The 19,621-nt window shown below is 40.7% G+C and overlaps 2 protein-coding genes and 1 long non-coding RNA gene across 7 annotated transcripts in view; 1 reads left to right on the top strand and 2 right to left on the bottom strand.

The window, feature by feature from the left end:
* The window catches only part of LOC135097148 (uncharacterized), a 13,691-nt gene extending 11,780 nt beyond the window's left edge, over window positions 1-1,911 (bottom strand). For 2 of the 3 annotated variants that reach the window (XM_063998921.1, XM_063998920.1), the window contains exon 1: window positions 1,557-1,911. Coding sequence is in view for 1 of the 3 variants with exons in the window: in XM_063998922.1 (XP_063854992.1) it covers window positions 1,557-1,563 (7 nt within the window). In the remaining 2 variants the exon portion in view is untranslated. The remainder of the gene's footprint in view (window positions 1-1,556) is intronic. The other variant, XM_063998922.1, reaches the window with a different exon arrangement.
* The window catches only part of LOC135097156 (uncharacterized), a 30,417-nt gene extending 21,227 nt beyond the window's left edge, over window positions 1-9,190 (top strand). The window contains exons 3-5 of one of the 3 annotated variants that reach the window (XR_010265423.1): window positions 5,319-5,530; window positions 5,980-6,086; window positions 8,983-9,190. This is a non-coding gene — a long non-coding RNA (uncharacterized LOC135097156). Of the gene's footprint in view, window positions 1-5,318; window positions 5,531-5,979; window positions 6,104-8,982 lie in introns of all 3 variants that reach the window. The other 2 variants (XR_010265422.1, XR_010265421.1) reach the window with 2 other exon arrangements.
* A 4,269-nt stretch (window positions 9,191-13,459) lies between these two features.
* LOC135097155 (KRAB-A domain-containing protein 2-like) lies at window positions 13,460-16,603 on the bottom strand. Its single transcript, XM_063998926.1, has 3 exons — window positions 15,219-16,603; window positions 14,845-15,051; window positions 13,460-14,689 (listed from the first exon to the last, which is right to left on the bottom strand). The coding sequence occupies exons 1-3, from the start codon at window positions 15,699-15,701 to the stop codon at window positions 13,826-13,828; spliced, it is 1,554 nt and encodes a 517-aa protein (XP_063854996.1). The 5' UTR covers window positions 15,702-16,603; the 3' UTR covers window positions 13,460-13,825.
* Window positions 16,604-19,621: the final 3,018 nt, after the last annotated feature.

Here is a 19,621-nt window from a genome sequence, read left to right on the forward strand (position 1 = left end):
AGCCTGCCGTAAAAGGTAACATATATAGATCTTTACTGAGGCTTGCCAAGGATCGAACCCTTGAGGCAATGGACCGTATTCTGAAACATGTTTGCGCCGCACCTCACTAATTTCAAAAGGCTCTAGAATCTAGATGAAGTTATACAGGTTTTTCATCATTTTTTTAAATTATATATATATATATATATATATATATATATATATATATATATATATATATATATATATATATATATATATATATATATATATATATATACATATATATATATAATGTTCTAGTTACAGATTAACAAGATCTCTACATTATTAACAAGAGAAACATTCTTGGGAACCCAGCTAATAGTTTCTGTGGCCTTTGAAAACAGTGGTGGTGAGAGAGAAGAGCGCTTCTGAATGCGTGCCTTATATGCGCTGTACACACCGAGCCGCAGCCAGTCCCGTGAAATGATATCAGCCATCATTGGTCCGTATTCTCAAATGTTTGGGAGTGTTACCTCAGGTGCATCTGACAGTCTTTAAGGACGTCATCGCGGCTTTCCAGCGTTTTCATGGTTCTAGTGAGGAGAACATTTCGTGAGAACCCGACTCATCCTCTTTGTGGCCTTTGAAAGTAATCCTGACGAGAATCCAAACCTAACCGAACCTATCCGAGCAGAACAGACCCCGATCTAATATAACCGAACAGAACCCACCTTAACCGAACCTAACCCAAGGGAGCCCAGCCTAAACTAACCTTACCGAATCTAACCTACCCGAACCTAACCAAAGTTAACCAATTATTCCACCGCTGCTCCATTTTTACTGTGACCAGCCAGCTAGTCATAACGCGGACGACAGACATGGTTAATTGGGTTCTCATGGGTGCTTCTATTGGCGGTGCAGAATCCTTTGTTCAACTATCGCATGAATCATGATAAGCGCTGTGGAAAGGCCGGTCAGCTCCACTACAGCAGGACAGTAAGAGTCACCGAAAGGATGTGAAGCTAAAGTGTCAGAGGTTCAAGTCTTAGGTGGAAGGAAACCATCTGGACTGAACCGTGTCACGCTGAAGCCTTCATAAGCCTCCACGGGTTTTTGAAGATTTTTTTTTTTTTTTATGATTGTATTGACAGATTAACATTTCTACATTACTGAAAGGTGACATTCTTTTAGAACCCGGCTAGTCATCTCTATGGCGTTGGAAAATAATTGTGTGAGAGAGCAGAGCGGTTCTGAATACGGAACAGTGACTCATGGCTTGCCAGAGGACGCCAAACAAAGGCCCTCAAGCAGGAGAAAGACAAGAAGCGTATGTATCAATGAGTAAATAAACAAATGATAAACAATAATAAGGAAGGAAAATTAACTTGCATACATACTATCAGAGAGAGAGAGAGAGAGAGAGAGAGAGAGAGAGAGAGAGAGAGAGAGAGAGATAGAACTGCAAAGGAAGGGAGTCACAGAGAAAGATGCAAGGGACAGAAACAACAGGAGGAGACTCGTACATGGCACATTTAGGGAAACGGCGAAAGAAGAAGTACGTCATGTTATTTGATTAGTGAATATGACTATACCTTTCATCCAGGCGGGGGATGACCTCAGCGTGATGCACGAGGGCAGTGGGTCTGCTGAGTGTGAAGAGCTGCGTCCGGCGTGGTGATGGTTGGCGTGGGCACTAGATGAGTTGTGGTAATCCACCGCGAGCTGCCAGGATGCCTGCGTGATACCAAGTACTTATATTTCTCAAGTTCTGAAATATTCCCGATTCTGTTACATTCAAGAAAACGCAGACTTTACAGTGCCCGGGCTCTCACCTGAATTTTTCAAAACCCATATTAGATTATTAGTCCTGTTTCCATTGGTGTTTCTCTGATTGGTCCTCATTAAATTATCGCTTTAATCATGGAAACTCTCTCGATAATCCCAATCATTTCCACTACAGCTTGTCGTAAGTAGTCACGATAAGGCGCTGAATTGTTTGAGAACACGGTCCCTTGCAATAATTGTTGCCGAGAGAGAGTGAGAGAGAGAGAGAGAGAGAGAGAGAATGAAACGAAAGATTAAATAAGCAAACACACATGGCGGTCATGACAGAATTTGGGTGGGAGCGTATAATGGTGTGTTGCGTGCGTGACTTGGTGAATATTGTGTAGAACAGGCTGATAGAAGTGGCACTGGGGAGGCGGCGCATGAAGACTGTGGCTACTTTCAGCACCATCCTTGCTGCACTGGTGACACCTGTGGGCGGTGCTGTGTACGAGATGCAGAGCCAATCAACACCAGGGCAAGGTCATTCTGTTGACCTCACAGATGGCATATGCACATGCACTGTGGGGGAAAATGGAGTACCTTGAAAGCACCAAGCTGCAGCTGCAGAGCACAGCATGTCAGCTGTGCCGCAGGTGTTGCCACTCTGCAGGAAATAGAACGTGGCTGGCAGGAGTGGCACTAGGACGAGAAAATCTCCCCGATGGGAGCTTTTTTTGCAGAGCTGCAACAGGGAATTCTGCAACTGAAAAAGAAGATACGAGGGGAGTAATACCCACGATGTGCGAAGAGCAGAGAGTGTCACCCTCCAGCGCAGGCTCCTTCTCCTTGACAGGCTTCTCCACAAACATCTCCTGACTCTTCCCACGTGGCAGAAAGTTTAGTCATTCTTGTGAAAAGATTTGGGAATGAAGACACCAAGGAAGCACTTGAAGAAGTGCAGAAGACTTTGTCTTCAATAAAGTTCCCAGGCTTATACATACACGCTTATACGTAAAGGAAAGCCAGAATCAACCACGAAAATAAGATAAATAACCTCCAAAATGCCTTAAGTAAATTGAAGGATACAGGCCCGTTCACAGCACCCGCCTTGAACTCATGACGTCATCAAACCCAGACGGAGACCTTCCCTCCTGCCTCCCCGTGTCTCCTTGTCAATATTTCCCTCAGTTTCCAGGGTTTTCCAGGAATTTACATGTGTTTTCAGACTGAAATGCGTTGATTGTAGTAGAAGGAAGAGGAAGAAATGAGGAATGGAAGTGTGAAAATGAGTGTAGTAGTAGTAGTAGTAGTAGTAGTAGTAGTAGTAGTAGTAGTAGTAGTAGTAATTGCTGTCGGTGGCATAGCACTATTATTATTTCGGCTGAAGGACGGATGTGGGAGTAGGTGGGTGTATGGAAGGGTGGATTGGGTAGATAGCCAGTTGGGTGGATTAATTGCTCTGTGTATGGATGAAATGTGCTGATGGATAGGTGGATGGGTGAGTGAATGGTTAGGTGGAAGGGTGAGTGGGTGGATGGATGCGGTGATCGCCGGCTGTGTTAATGCAGGGGCTGGTCAACGCTATCTGGAGAAGCACATTCTAAAACCGCCTCTCGTGATACATCTTGATGCACTGTACTTAAATGCTACAAAACATTGATCCTAAGTGTTTATGGTAACAGTTTCCACGGAATCTGGTGATGCACATTCTACACAACAGTTATTATAAGCTAAATACTCGCAACAAGGCTCTCAGTGTTTTCATATCTATTTCTAGTCTTCTGCCACATAATTAGTTTGAAATATTTTCCACTGGTTTCTACAGGGACTCATGTTTTATCTAGCAAATCCAAAAAAGGCATTATTGCAGTTTCAATCAATACACTGTACGTAAGTATAGCCCCTGGCAGGGTCTACATCTCACTGTTTGGAGCATTTCTAGCCTTATTTTACCCTGTCGGAAATTAATAACAACTTCAGATGAGAATGTCAAAGATCAAGTCAATTCTAGCTCAGGTCCGCCAGCAGTCGTCTCGTAGGATGGTGAGTGTGTTCGTATGTTTGTCATCAACAGTGCGCGTGCGCGATGGTGACGTGACGTTGACACACGTGTTAAGACTTGTGATGACGTGGAGTTACCTGCTGCGAAACAGGTCACACGGAAATTTGACAGCCAATCACATGTAGGCACGTGTGTTTAGAGGAGGAAGGAGCACCCGGGACTGTCTGTGGTGCGTCACTTTCACCATGGACACGGAAGAGAGACGTGTGCTGGCTGTCAATATATGAAGTGGCAGTTTACCGTAAGTTCCCTCAAATTCTTCCGGTATTTTTCGTTAAGTAATTACTACTGGTATGTAGTGATGACTGACAATGTAGGAGGTGGCAAAATGTTACGTTACGTCAGTTTACCTTGTGTGTGGGTTAGGAGGTTAGGTTAGTGACCTTAAGGGAGAGTCCAAGAGGGACGAAGCTCTCCCCGGTTAGGTTAGGTTGGTTACGTTGGGTTAAGATAATATAGAAAAATCCCGTTTTGGAAATATGATGTTTGTCATCCTTAAACTTTTTCTGGAATGTCAAAGATGCCTCGTTTCGGCTTTCCCCACACACAAAAAAAAAAATAAATAAATAAATAATAATAATAATAATCCCACCAGGTTCCTATGCTTCCTGGTTTTAGTGAAAGATAAAGAGGATGGAAGCATTGGTTGAAACTGCAAATTTACTCCCTAGGAGAGTCGAGCAAGTATTATTTGTACTGACAGGATATTGTGACAGCCTAAACCGCGCGGAGACGAAAGAAACACTGAGCGATATCAGACACGCCGGTTTCTCCAAAACACCCAACAAACCTGAGGCGACAGATACCAGTTTGTAGTGCTGCTGTAAAACCCTAGTCTGTACATGTGTTGTGGTTGTTGTACAAACATGTCAGGAAAGAACCAAGGTGTGAAAGGACGGGTTGTACGTTCAGAGAAGAAAGCGACAACTCGGGAAGACATTGGGAGACAGGGTGTAAACAGACCAGCGGCACCTTAGGGAAAACGTCGAGACGCACAATATCAACAGTCTTTACCAGTGCCCCGCTAACATTTGGCATCAAAACATGGTTGTTGCTTTCATGTGTACCAGAATTTATATACGGGTATGTTAACTGTATAACTTGAATGGATACAGTAAGGTCATATAGAGAGGGGAAAAAAAAAGGGTGGTGATACATCCCAGACCCGAAATAATGTACACAGTATTTACCTAATTTTGCCATTTTTCTTGCTCTCTGCTTGATGATGGTTGCTAAAATTGTTCCTAATATTTTATTACTTGGTTTGATAGCACGCAAATGACGAAGATTTTTTTTTTTTTCCAGCCGACCAACTTTTGTGTAAAATTAAGTTAGCAAGCGTTACCCAGTATTTTCAGTCATTTATCCATGTCTCTGACAAACCCTGGAACTTCCTGCCTGTTTTGTATTCCCTCTTTCCTATGACTTGAACTCTTGCAGGAGGGAGCTTTCAACACACCCTTCAAATTAAATGCCCCCTTTTTGTATCTAGGAACTGGCATCTGATTGGGTCTCTCTTCTACAGGCAGGAGTAAGTGGACCTGCTGGTGGACTACAGGCTGAACACAAGCATTGACAAGCAGTACAGGGCATTTCATGATGGCTTCTGCAGGGTGTGGGACGGTAGTGCTCAAACTTTTCCAGCCAGTGGAACTTATGGACTTGGTCACCGGCAATGAAAATTATTTCTGGACTGAGTTGGAAAAGAATGCTGAATATAAAATTAAGTTAGTTAAGGTGGGACTGGGATGTGTTTGGGTGTGTGTGTTTTTAGGAGTGTTTTTGGGTGTTTGGCAGTGTTTTCAGGTTGGCTGTGTGTAATTTAGGGTCGTTTGTGTGTGTTTTCACCTGTATATCATTCCTTTTAGTTGTTCTTCACTATTTCATCTTCTCATTCATTTTACTTATTTTTTCCTTATTAATTATAATATACGCTCTTTGCCTCTGTCGCCTTCTCTAATATTTATCCAGTCCTTCCCTGTGTCTATATATCTAGTCCTTTTTCGTCTCTATCACTCTTCTATCTCATATCCAGTCCTTCACTTCCTGCCTTCAGTTCGCATACACTCCTCACCTCTTCTGGTGCCTATATTTACCCAGTCCTTCCCTGCACACACCACAGCAATATGAATTAACACACAAATGCCAATGTCCTTCCTTTTATTAATCCCTCACTGTGTTTCCAGGGTGAGTACTTCCCAGACCATCCAGTCACTCGCATGTGTTGGGAAGTCTTTCGCGAGCTCTCGCTGGAACAGAAAATGTTTTCAAGTTTCTGACGGGGACTCACCAGGTTCTTCTACTAGGCATGTGAGAGAGAGAGAGAGAGAGAGAGAGAGAGAGAGAGAGAGAGAGAGAGAGAGAGAGAGAGAGAGAGAGAGAGAGAGAGAGAGAAAATTTGTGATAGGCTGTAGGGAGTGACTGTGGGTTCGTCAACGTACTGTGGGGGACATACTGTGGGGTTGTGGGTCTGTGAGAGAGAGAGAGAGAGAGAGAGAGAGAGAGAGAGAGAGAGAGAGAGAGAGAGAGAGAGAGAGAGAGAGAGAGAGAGAGAGAGAGAGAGAGAGAGGAAGTGTGTGTGTGTGTGTGTGTGTGTGTGTGTGTGTGTGTGTGTGTGTGTGTGTGTGTGTGTGTGTGTGTGTGTGTGTGTGTGTGTGTGTGTGTGTGTGTGTGTGTGTGTGTGTGTGTGTGTGTGTGTGTGTGTGTGTGTGTGTGTGTGTGTGTGTGTGTGTGTGTGTGTGTGTGTGTGTGTGTGTGTGTGTGTGTGTGTGTGTGTGTGTTGCAAGGATAAAACCTTAGAATGTTCCTGTTAAGTGTTATTACTACTACTACTATTGTTGCTGCTACTTACAACTGCTACCTACTACTACTACCTCCACCACCACAACCACTATATACCATGACAACTACTACTATTACTGCCACCACCACCACCACCACTTCTACTATTACTACTGTGAACAGCCCGGAGGAGGAAGTCTCTAAAAAAAATATATAAATAATATACAAATGAATGGAAAATATTCATAATAATATTCCCTTATTATTATTATTATTATTATTATTATTATTATTATTATTATTATTATTATTATTATTATTATTATTATTATTATTATTTAATTTGCGTATATTTTTAATCTTGTAACAAGAAAACGAAAAATAATAAAGAAATAAATTAACTTGTATTATCATCACTATCAAAATATATACACTATTATTAATATATTATTAATATATTTATGGACCAATTTCTAGATTCTATTTTTAGCTTATATATAATAATTTAATGCAATTAAAAAAAATACTTTTAATACCTCCACAATGAATCATATTATCATTTCTGTTGATTTTTTTGGGTCATTCAGGAGTGGATGGCAGAAGTTGGTGAATACTACTACCTAGCTAAGCGTACGTTGGACCAGTATGCTTGAACACCTTTGCACTAGAGACAGTATTCAGAAACCCTCCAATCTTTCACTCCACTCTTTCTACTTTCAAAGGCCACAGAGATGATTAGCCCGGTTCTCAAGAGTGTTTCTCCTGTTGATAATGTAGAAATCCTAGTAGTAATCTGCCACTACAACCATAAAAAGGAAATACACCCATACAGGCATACAGGGCCGTAGAACTTCAATTACACCCTTCTGAATGTAGTGGAGGTGCGGCCAGAAATGTTTCAGAGCATAGACGTAGTAAAGCTTCATTGTGGTTGTGTGCAGTGTGTCACCTGGGAGCTTATGCCCTCTCTCTCTCTCTCTCTCTCTCTGTGTGTGTGTGTGTGTGTGTGTGTGTGTAAGAACAAACCTGAGAACTGCTAAATAGAATGCAACTGATAGAGAATGGATATGGAATTATACGAGAGTGAGAGAGTGGGAAAGGACGAAGCGAAAATAACATAGAATGAAGGAGAGAGAGAGAGAGAGAGAGAGAGAGAGAGAGAGAGAGAGAGACCAACACACACACAGTGTGTGCTTCAGCCACCTGCGTCGCCCACCAGGTCAGTCAACGAACGACCTTGGTTCAGTAATGAGTCACCACTGCAGACGATAGTGTACATTTGGTATTTATCGTATCATAAGCCTCATCCACAACACACCAGTAAATCAAACGAGTAGCAAGTAATACATTCACTCACGTGGATGACAGTAGTTGCCTGACTGACGGCGTGAGTGGCGTCACTTGAACCTGAACCGATGTTTGTGATCCAGTTGGAGGACCGCAGTCGAATTGGACCACAAGATTTGTTCGCCAATCCTGGTCAAATTATTAGAATAGAAGGACGATCGAATCACAAGGTATGAAAGTGTGTGTGTGTGTGTGTGTGTGTGTGTGATAATATATATATATATATATATATATATATATATATATATATATATATATATATATATATATATATATATATATATATATATATATATATATATATATATATATATATATATATATATATATATATATATATATATATATATATATATATATATATATATATATAACAGCAGTATTGGTCGTACAGCGGTATTACTCCTTGTGAACAGTGTTGATTATTAACAAATACATGATAATGAGTCCTTTGTTATCATTTATCAGATTTTGATCATCTTCAGATCAGAGAGTGAATGCTGCTGCTTTCTAATGAAGGACTGTATTTCTAAAAAGGGAAGGGACTAAGAAATTACGACAAATTTACCAGAAAGGAGGACATTGTGTGGCTTACGATATAGTTACACATTCATCGAAGAAAACATGTAAATCTAAAAAAAACTTTAATTAAAATATTTTGCAAGACACACTGGTCTGCAGACTTCAGTTTGCATATCCCAAGTGACCAATAATACATGACTTTATTTACCCTCTTGATTAAATGGTAAACTTCAACTTCTGATATAATCAAGATTGACTATCCATTCAAACTTGCATAGCATTTTTTTATAATGATGTATGTATGTACTGGAAAACCTTCAGAGGTGAAATATTTCTTGTATTAATTACTATCAACTAGCTTTATTAAGTCACCAGTGTTCTGTGAACAATCTCAACTTTATGGGCCAGAATTCTAGACTATTCATCAATACTTTGACTTTAACTATCGAAATGTAACACCTCATTTGTTTCATCAATTTGACTACATTATTCCATCTTACCTTTAATGAGGCTCTTCGCTTGTCCTTCACCTTCTCCAGGCCTGCACCACACCTGCCAGAGAAGGATGTCCCAAGGCTGCCTCCCAATGTCACCTTTTCCTGTCTCCGTCGCTCCATCTTAGCATACCTCACTTGCTCATCCAACTGCTGCCTGCAAGGTGGAGAATGTTTACACCTGGAAACGTTGCAATAAATGAAGAAGGAGAATGTTTACACCTGGAAACGTTGCAATAAATGAAGAAGGAAGTCTGGTGTATCCTTGCTTACCTTAATATATATATATATATATATATATATATATATATATATATATATATATATATATATATATATATATATATATATATATATATATATATATATATATATATATATATATATATATATAATTTATTTATTACTAGCATTATTGGCAAACTGGTGAAAATAAGACGTTCTTATTGGTGTGATTTCAGTACAAGCATAATCAAAGGTGTGTGTGGCAGGTACCTGCGAAGTGTAGTGGTTGGTGACTACTTGAGTGGCTTGTAGCAGCAGTGATGTCTGCACGGCTCAAATGTTTGCCAGGCACTCAGATAAGTGACCCAGCAAAGTTGTTACAGAGTTCAGCCAAACATGATACAGATCAGCTTGGCTCACATACATGTATGTAATACTGAGCCCTGAGTCTTCAGGGGAAATGAAAGGTATGTATGGTTGGTGTGTGCTTCAACTCACCACAACGTGATGCCTTGAGGAGTCGTCTGTAATTTAGTATAATTGGAGCTTGAGGTGTGCGTCGATGATTTGGTACTGAGGAAGTGAAGACGTGACCAGGCTTAGGTCAGAGCACTGAGAGGACTGCGGTCAGTCATGCAGTAACTTAGTTGTGAGACAGCGTGGCTCACTGGACACTGCCCTGTGTCGACCCAAGGACGGGCTATTGGAGAATGTGGGTTATTCTCTCGTTCAAATCTTGCTGTTGGCCGTGTGTTAAAGGATGCACGGAAATGTATGTTGGGTGTTTGTTTCTATAGTAATCTTCGTGGCACTAAGTATATGGATAAGGTGTTATTCGGAGGCATTGATAACTACACTTAAGTGTTAAGTATCCATTGTGTGTTTAACGGGTTCTATAAATAATGTTCATTATCGAGGAGAACAAAGTGAATTGGGATTGTTGGGCTAGGTAACAACTGTCCATTATCGGGCGATGCATTGTGAGGGTTGTGTAAGAATAGTCAGGGGCATTATGACGGTATATTAAGGGGTTATGTTGATGTATGGTTGCAGGAGTTAGCAGCCAACGGCGACCGGTTGCCAAGTGGACGAGTAGGGCCGAGTGGTGTCAGCGTGAGGGCAGTGTAGCTGATCGTGTGGAAAGTGGGGTGCCAACTCCACTGGTTCTAATTACAAGTCTGATTGTAGTGCCGGACTGGAGCAACAAATATGCCCATTGGATCAAGAGTGTGTAGTACACTGATGTGAGTAATGTTAACTGGAAATATAAATAAGGATTGAGACAAAATGGTATATTATGTTCCTTGTTACGTGGCACGGATTGCTACAATCTCCGGCTACTCCTAGTTACGAGTAGATGCCTGCCTTTCAGTGTGGTCAACGCCAGGACACACCAGGTTTCCTTTAACATTCTCTCTCTCTCTCTCTCTCTCTCTCTCTCTCTCTCTCTCTCTCTCTCTCTCTCTCTCTCTCTCTCTGTAAAACAATATAAAAATCGATAACAGCAACAACAGCAACAACAGCAACAACAACAACCGCAGCAGCTCCACACCATCTGGTTCACCACCACCACAGCCCCAACACAACAACAGCAACACAACCACAGCCGTTAACACCTGTAACACCACCACCACCACCACCACCACCACAACACAAAGTACAAAACAAGCTCGTGCAAGAAATTAAATCTGAATTGTGATCGGGTTTATATAGTTTTTCCTTTGTACTTTATTTCCTCTTTCGTATTTCCTCTTTCGTAACAAATCGCTACTGTGCTTTTTTTTTGTTTTTATCTCTTCTTTTTCCTACTACTTCCTCTTCTTTCATTTTCCACTTACTCTTTCCTTCTTCCCAATTTATTCACGTGGATTCTCCTTTTTTTCCCCTTTTCATTCACTATTATTCATTTCCTTCTTCCTTTTCGTAATCAACAAGTTTTCGCTTCCATTCAATGCCTCTTTCCCTTTTACACATCCTTTCTCACCTTTCTCACCAGACGCAAGGTAGGCAATGCCTGTCAGTGTCCGGCCTCTACGAATCTTCTCCAAAGGTCTCTATCCATGAAATCCTCATCTCTGGTTATTTCTTGTAGATTTCTTCCTCTTCGTTCAGTAGCTTCTTCAACTTCCTGCATCCATCGCTTCCTAGGTCGTCCCACCGGCCTCCTGCCTAGAGGAACCCATTCCAGAAACTTCCTTGCGTATCTTGTATCTTCCATTCTTTGGACATGTCCATACCATCTCAATTTGTTCTTTTCAATTATCTTCATTACAGATGTTATCCCTAATCTCTCTCTGGTTTCTTCATTTCTAATTCTATCAAGTCTGGTCACACCTCGGATCATTCTCAGAACTCTCATTTCTGCTGCTTGTATTTGTGAAGATGTTCCTGTTGTCAGTGTCCAAGTTTCTGACCCATATAGAAGTACTGGTCTTAGTATTGTTGTAAATATTATGGTTTTAGCTTTTGTTGGAATATTCTTATCTTTAAGTATGGGATACAATGCATTGACATTTGCATTATACTTCTGTATTCTATTTAAAATTTCTATATTCTGTCTGTTTTCCTCGTCGAAAAGTACTCCCAGATAACAAAATTTGTCGGTCTGCTTCAGTTTAACGTTTTCTATGTAAATATTACATTCCTCCTTTATTCTGCCAACTTTCATTATTTCTGTTTTTTGTTTGTTCATTCTCATTCCTTCCCTATTTAAGACATCATTCCATCTTGTCATGGCCTCTTGAAGATCTTGTTGGCTTCCTGTCACGACAGCTACATCGTCTGCATAGGCCAGCGTGATCTCTTTATCCTCCCTTACACACACTTCCTTCAGGCATCTGTCCATGTATATAATGAATAGCAAAGGAGAGAGCACTCCCCCTTGTCTCACTCCTGTCTTAATGCTAAACCATTCACTCTCCAGCTCTCTGTTCTTGACTCTGCTCTCCGTGTTCTTATATATATACTCTTAATTACTCGTATCAGTTTAAATAAGTCTAAATAAGGAATATAATTTTGAACAGGCTCCAGAGGATGCTACTTTTTTTTATGAGCGTTTCAGTGATGTTACTGATAGTTTAACAAGAATCCTTCACCTACACGTACACTCCTGTGTGAGGTATTGAAGTTTGGGGACAAAGTTCCAGAAGCGAGACTGAGGTGGTTTGAGGTGGTTTGGTCATGTCAGGAAAAGAGACGGGACGGGGGGTGGGGGTAGGGTGGCGGTAAGTTGGAAGGAGGATGCTAGAGATGGATCTCTCCGGCAGAAAAGAAAATATTTAGGTGCAGTGAAAAAAAGATGCGCTTCTAATGAGTATATATATATATATATATATATATATATATATATATATATATATATATATATATATATATATATATATATATATATATATATATATATATATATATATATATATATATATATATATATATATATATATATATATATATATATATATATATATATATATATATATATATATATATATATATATATATATATATATATATATATATATATATATATATATATATACAAGTGAAGATTTTAGTACTTTAAATGAGCAGTTTCCTGTGGATGGTTTCAAAATTCTAGCCAGAGGAAACTCAAATAGTGACACTAAAATACTTGAATCATTAATCATAAAAAGGACGAATCCAACATCTTGCCCTCTCGGTTTTTCATATGGCGCTTCGAAACAGTATTCTTTGTTTTCCTCTTCCTTTCTCGTCTCTTCTTCCCTCAGTCCACCTCCAACACGCTTCCACATCAGGTAACCGCTCTCTCTTTCCTATTTTATTTCTTTATATGTATTTCTCAAATATTTTATTTTCCTCTTTTCCTTATCTTTTCATCTATTTTACATTTTATCCATTTTTACTTTTTTATAAGTTTTTTATTCGTTTTTACGTATTGTACTCGTATGTGTTCTTTTACCTTGTATTATATCTTCGTTCTTATATTTTAGCTTGAAAATGCCGTCAGTCATACGGCGAAACGTTGCAACAATAAACCTCACTCCGCCGAACTTGGTCTAACTCCACACCTGCGTTGTCCATACACGTCCTTTTACACCATATATATATATATATATATATATATATATATATATATATATATATATATATATATATATATATATATATATATATATATATATATATATATATATATATATATATATATATATATATATATATGTTACGGCCATTTTGGAAAATTGGTCGTTTTACAAAATTGCCGGTCATTATGCAAAAAGACCAAATTCGTGGTCACATTGCAAAATGACCTAAATTTCTCAACATTTTGCAAAACGACCAAGATTTTGGTCAGTTTACAAAATTATCGTTGGTCAGTTTGCAAAACGACCAAGATTTTGGTCAGTTTACAAAATTATCGTTGGTCAGTTTACAAAATGTCCATACAGCAAGCAGGCAGATGAAAAAAAAAGCGAGGGAATGATAAAACGTAGTGAACATAACTAATTTTATTGTGTGTCGACCTTGTTGGAGCAAGAGGCACTGCATTTGCATCTGCTGTTGCATAATACAGAGTTTTTTAAACACTTGCAGCGTCTGGTCATACATGACTTAGTGCAAGAGCATTTAGCGAATCCCTGACCTTGTCCCATTGATTCTGCAATTGCTACTTCCCGCAGACTTACTTCCCGCTCCTGTACAACATCATCAAGAGAAAGGAATTTTCTAGACATGGAGTAAATTGGTTGCGAGTGTACACTTGTTTAAGCAGGCCGTGTTTTGTACCAAGCTTATATGTGCCATTGTCCAATGCCTGAAAAACAACTGCCTTCACATTAGGAAACTCTGCACGTCCGCGGTCAACTAATGGAACAGGAACCATCACAGTTTCCCCTACCTTGGCTGGTTGAAATCTCTTCACAGAATTATCGATCATTTTTTGGGCTTGTTTCTGTTGTTCTATGTTGGACTTCATTTGTTCAGTATGAATACTCTGACTCCGACTGCAGATGGAACAAAGCACAGACTCATCAGCATCGTTATTCCTCATAGAACACGGAGTATTAGAGTGACATGGGTTCTCACACACATTGCACACATTTAAACCAAAATATCTTTTGCCACAGGAGATGCAGTTAATGACAGCAGATGCTTCTTCTTGCTTTTCAACACCTGTCTCTTCCTCCTCTGTGTCTGTGACCTCATTGACAACACCTAGTGCCTCTGCAAGCTGCTCCTCCGTCTGCATACCGTCCAGGACTTCCTCTGGTACAGAATTTGCGTCAACACCAAGACGAGCCTTCTGTCCATACATGGCCTCATATGGTGTCCTTCCAATTCCGGAGTGAAAGCGGGTATTTTTCTTCCACTGGACAAAGCGCAGTCCCTGTGACCATTGTGTAGAGTTGTTGTCCTTCATCCAACATGCGAGAATGGCTTCAATATCCCTGTTGGCACGTTCCACCGAGCCCTGCGATTGGGAATGTCGTGGTTTGCCATGAACCATCTTGCACTCTGGCCACATCATCAGAACTTCCTTGACAAGCTGAAAATTGAAAAGCGTATATCAGGTTTTGTCATATACAGGGTGATTCATTAACTCCAATATTGCTATGTTGTGAGTTTTAAAGAGAGAGAGAGAGAGAGAGAGAGAGAGAGAGAGAGAGAGAGAGAGATTTACATAAATAATTTGTTCTTTACCTTATTTGAGAATTCTCTTCCATTGTCAGACTGCAGGATATGGGGGGCTCCTTTGTCACAGAATATATCAACGAGGTGGAAAGCAACCTCTTCAGCAGTTTTCGTCTGTAGAGCCCGAAGACACACCATCTTCGTCAAGTGATCCTGGTAGTTCAGAATGAAACGATGTTTTCCATTTGGCTGGCTCTGCATATCGATCAAGTCGACCTACAAATAGACAGAACATCAAAAAAGATTATGTAATATTGCTAGATAATAATAATATATTTGCAATCGTAAACAAAAGCAAGGGTATTAAAGACTCCCCTCTGACAACAAGCCATGGCAATAATGAAATTACTATCAACGGGCTTAACCAGTGCTTGTTTACTAACCTGAGCTCGTGAGTTCATACTGTTGGATACAATTGGCTTCACAGTCACAGACTTGCGTACAGTGCTTTTTTTCAGATGACACTCCTCACAGAACTGTAAATACAACTCAATTTGGGATCTTGAAACATTGGCATATTTTTCACTTGTTTCCCTAAAGACAATAGTTCTACCTCCATGCCCACGTGCACGATGAATAGCATCGATCACATCGAACACATCTTCAGCGCATACGAATCTAAGATTAGTTCCCTTTTTCTGCAATTTCTTAACGGTGATACCTTCAACTGTGACTTCAAGGATTTCATACTTTCGTAACAAACGATAGTCTTTCTGAGTCTTTTTAATGTTAACACGTTTAAGTTCATCCAAGCGATTCATAATTTGTTCGCATTCATTTCTGTACAACAAACTCGAAGTATTTGATGCCTTCTTCTCCTCAGCCGCTATCAGCTTTGAATAAAAATCAGTTTTTCTATTTTCCATTGTACAGATTTCCAGAGTATAATAAAATACACACAAAGTACTGGGAGTAACACTACGTTGGTCGTCTTCTCCTGGCTTTCAGCAGTGCCAACAGTATCAACAGTCAGCTCCCATTACTATTGTGGAGAGAGAGGGGGGGGAAGAGGGGGGAGGATATTAAGTGAATGATCGACCAGCAATGAACCAGTAATTTGCAAAAGTGAATGACAAACCAGTAAATGAACCAATATCTCCCTTTCCCGCCTATCCTTTAGTCATCCCTTTGTCACATGCTTTTCCATTAATTTCATCACTTATCATTTCTATTTTCTACACAAGCTAACTAATCTATCTTACCTGCCCTTCGATGACGGCGCCTACACATACAAGAGTGAATGACAAACCAGTAAATGAACCAATATCATAAGAGATAATTTACAGGAGAGAGTGGCAGCGAGGCCAGCAGAGATTGAACGAAGATTAACAAGGGTGACATACTCATATGAGTTCAGGGGGAAATCCAGCTGTGCGATAAATGTGTGTGTGTGTGTGTGTGTGTGTGTGTGTTCAAAAAGAAGTGGTTCGAACTTTGTGTGTGTGTGTGTGTGTGTGTGTGTGTGTGTGTGTGTGTGTGTGTGTGAGATGATTAGCTGAACCTAAAATAAGGACAGTTAAGCATACTCATTGGTTATGTACTGCAACTGTAACGTTTTATCATTCCCTCGCTTTTTTTTCCATCTGGCTGCTTACTGTATGGAGATTTTGTAAACGGACCAACAAAAATACTGTTTATTTTGTAAACTGACCAAAATCTTGGTCGTTTTGTAAAATGTTGAGAAATTTAGGTCATTTTGCAATGTGACCACGAATTTGGTCTTTTTGCATAATGACCGGCAATTTTGTAAAACGACCAATTTTCCAAAATGGCCGTAACATATATATATATATATATATATATATATATATATATATATATATATATATATATATATATATATATATATATATATATATATATATATATATATATATATATATATATATATATATATATATATATATATATATATATATATATATATATATATATATATATATACTGACGCGTCGAAGAAAGGCATATATATATATATATATATATATATATATATATATATATATATATATATATATATATATATATATATATATATATATATATATATATATATATATATACTGACGCGTCGAAGAAAGGAAGTGGTGGCGTCAGCATGAGTGCAAAGGTTCAAGGAATGAGTTTGTGTCAGCGTCATTGATCTAAACAGTTGCTGACATGAGCATTGGTGTCATTACCCAGGAGTGTGAACACCATGCCGCTAATGTGTGTGTGTGTGTGTGTGTAAACTCTCTCCCTCTCTCGCTCTCGCTCGCTCGCTCGAGAGAGAGAGAGAGAGAGAGAGAGATTTACCACCTGAATATTATAGACTTCGAGCACACTTGAGCACACACAGACGCACATAGATACCCCCACACACACACACCCACACCCACACACACACACACACACACACACACACACACACACACCTAATAATCAATGAAGTACCATTTCCTCTTATTTACTCTATCGTGACGCGGAGTTAACGCAGAATGACCGTCTCATCACTGAGCCAGGGAGGCTGACCAGATGATCAATTGTTATTCAGACCAACACCTGCGCGTTTACTTGCCACACTCCACATTTTTACCCCTCAAGGGGGCACATTTACTGCTTCACAACACACACACACACACACACACACGGTGGCAGATCACGAGTTGCCATTCCTGCCAGACTACAAGGTCATATTAGTGGGGTTGAGTGTGACATCACTCTCTCCTGCCCAGTGAAGGAAGTCGTCAAGGACAGTTAGTTCTAGAGTGAGGTGTGGAGTCATCCACGTACTTCCATTTGTGACCTGTGTTCCTAAGAGCGTCATGAATCAGGATGAGGAAACAGAGAGGGCCCACTTTGGTAGCCTGGGGAACACCACGTGTCAGGACAAGCAGGGTGATAAGACAGAGCGATAGCGCACAATTTGGTGGCTGTCACTAAGGAAGTCCGATAGCCGGGAAGTGAGAGGAGGTTACCCGCCTGTGTTGATTGCTTGCTGTAGAGTGAATGTGTGGCTAACAATTAAGACCAAAGGCTTTTGTGAAGTCAGCGAAGGAGAGAGTCACCCGCATCTTCCTTCCTCTGATCAGTTGGTAAACACAGTCCAGTCAGCCGATCGGGCAGTGAGCGATAGAGGAGGATCTGACGCTGCCAAACTGCTGTGGGTCTAGATGGGAGGTTACGACATCATGAGCCCTCTTGAACACAGGGCCTTCACAGATGAGGCTGGGGATGACTAGTTGATTGATTTTTTATTTATCGCGCCGCAACATCGTGATCATATGGCGCTGTTGCAAAACGTTCCAAGCAGCAAAGATGGCAGGTTAAAAATTAAAATACTGATACAAAAAACAAAAGACTGCACTGGCCTGTCTCCGGACGGTCACATGCATGCGTCTCACTCACGCATGGTTACCTCGTGTCCAGGGAACACGTCTCGAGGTCGCCCCTCGTGGAACAGATGAACTTTTAACTGTACCCATAAGAATATTACAAAAATGAAATGGCTCCAGAGGCCAAGGAAAACCACCTACTGGGACTACGAGGGGAGCGAGCGCTGGCAGCCGCGAACGGGCACCTCGTCCCCATGGGGGCCACTCATTTGAAAAAGTGGCCCCTCATGACTCAAAAGTTTGTCCACGACAGAGCTAAGACCTACCCCGAGCAACGCATCCCAGCCCAGACACCCAACCATCCAACACAGGACGACCTCAAAAGGTGGCCTCTCTGGCTGGTGGACTGCTACAGCGGCACCGTTGACCCGTACTGGCAGCCCAACTCCGAGAACCATTTAGTCTGGTTCCTCAGTGGCGACCTTGCTAGCATGGGTGGCCCTCACCCCTTAAGTAGGACAGAGCAGGGGCCGAGGCCCCCTCTAGCTTTGCTCGGCAGCTCATAGGGACACGCAATCACCCCCCTCCCCGACCACGACAAGGCGGTTCCCAGTATGGGGGTGGCTGGGCATGAGTGATAGCTGTGAGCCGAGGCTGATCCAGAGTGGTCAGATTCCTGGTCTTAGGGATGGGGCAGACTTACAATAAGGTGTCTTCCACACAGTGACATTTTCTTTGTCTGAGGGACACGCTAATGATGGAGGAGAGGGGGATGACAAGTTCTGCTGGGTGGAATTTGTCGTACAATCTAACTGGAAGGTCAATGGGATGTTGAGTGTTTTGACTTAAGATTTTCTAGTCTTTTGTTAACGCCTTGTTCTTCTACCGAGGAACTGGTGCCGAGTCTGGGAGACACAGCTATTCTGAAACGCTTTGCTGTCTCACCACGACTATTTTCAAATCCAAGGAGGTAATTAGCCCGGTTCCCAAGAATGTTTCTCCTGTTAATAGTGTACAAACTTATTAATCTGTCACTAGAACCGTAAGAGCACACGTAAAAACTCTCATAACTTCAACTAGAACCTTTTTAATTTTGTGAGTACTTATGTTTTCGGGAATATTTTGGTCTATGAGGTGACTGACACGTGGGAGAGAGAGGGAGGGAGGTGTTAGTGGGTGACGCAGAAATACCAGTTGTCGGTAAGGATAACAGTGAGACTGAAGACACTGATAAACACATTGAGGATAAGCAGCACAACACTGGCTATGAATTACAGGAAGCTCATCGTGATACCTCAAGTTATTACCCCTGAGAACCCCAGTAATTCAGGTGCAAGTGAAGGAAGTATCAGGCTAACCACCACTAAACCAACTGAACGTCCGAGGGAAAAAGCAAGAATGTTACATTTAATGTTTTTTTTTTCTTTACATATTATTTATAAAGCCCTCCAACCTTCAGCTTTCTACAAGTT

The sequence above is a fragment of the Scylla paramamosain genome, unplaced genomic scaffold, assembly GCF_035594125.1.
Source record: "Scylla paramamosain isolate STU-SP2022 unplaced genomic scaffold, ASM3559412v1 Contig13, whole genome shotgun sequence".
NCBI classification, from domain to species: domain Eukaryota; kingdom Metazoa; phylum Arthropoda; class Malacostraca; order Decapoda; family Portunidae; genus Scylla; species Scylla paramamosain.

What these genes read in the sequence shown, in the direction of transcription:
- LOC135097155 (XM_063998926.1), bottom strand. Translation starts at nt 15,701, where the DNA reads ATGGAAAATAGAAAAACTGATTTTTATTCAAAGCTGATAGCGGCTGAG. An exon ending in GTATGAACTCACGAGCTCAG is followed by an intron (nt 15,052 to 15,218) that starts GTTAGTAAACAA and finishes GTCTATTTGTAG; the next exon opens with GTCGACTTGATCGATATGCA. An exon ending in GAAGAGAATTCTCAAATAAG is followed by an intron (nt 14,690 to 14,844) that starts GTAAAGAACAAA and finishes TTCAATTTTCAG; the next exon opens with CTTGTCAAGGAAGTTCTGAT.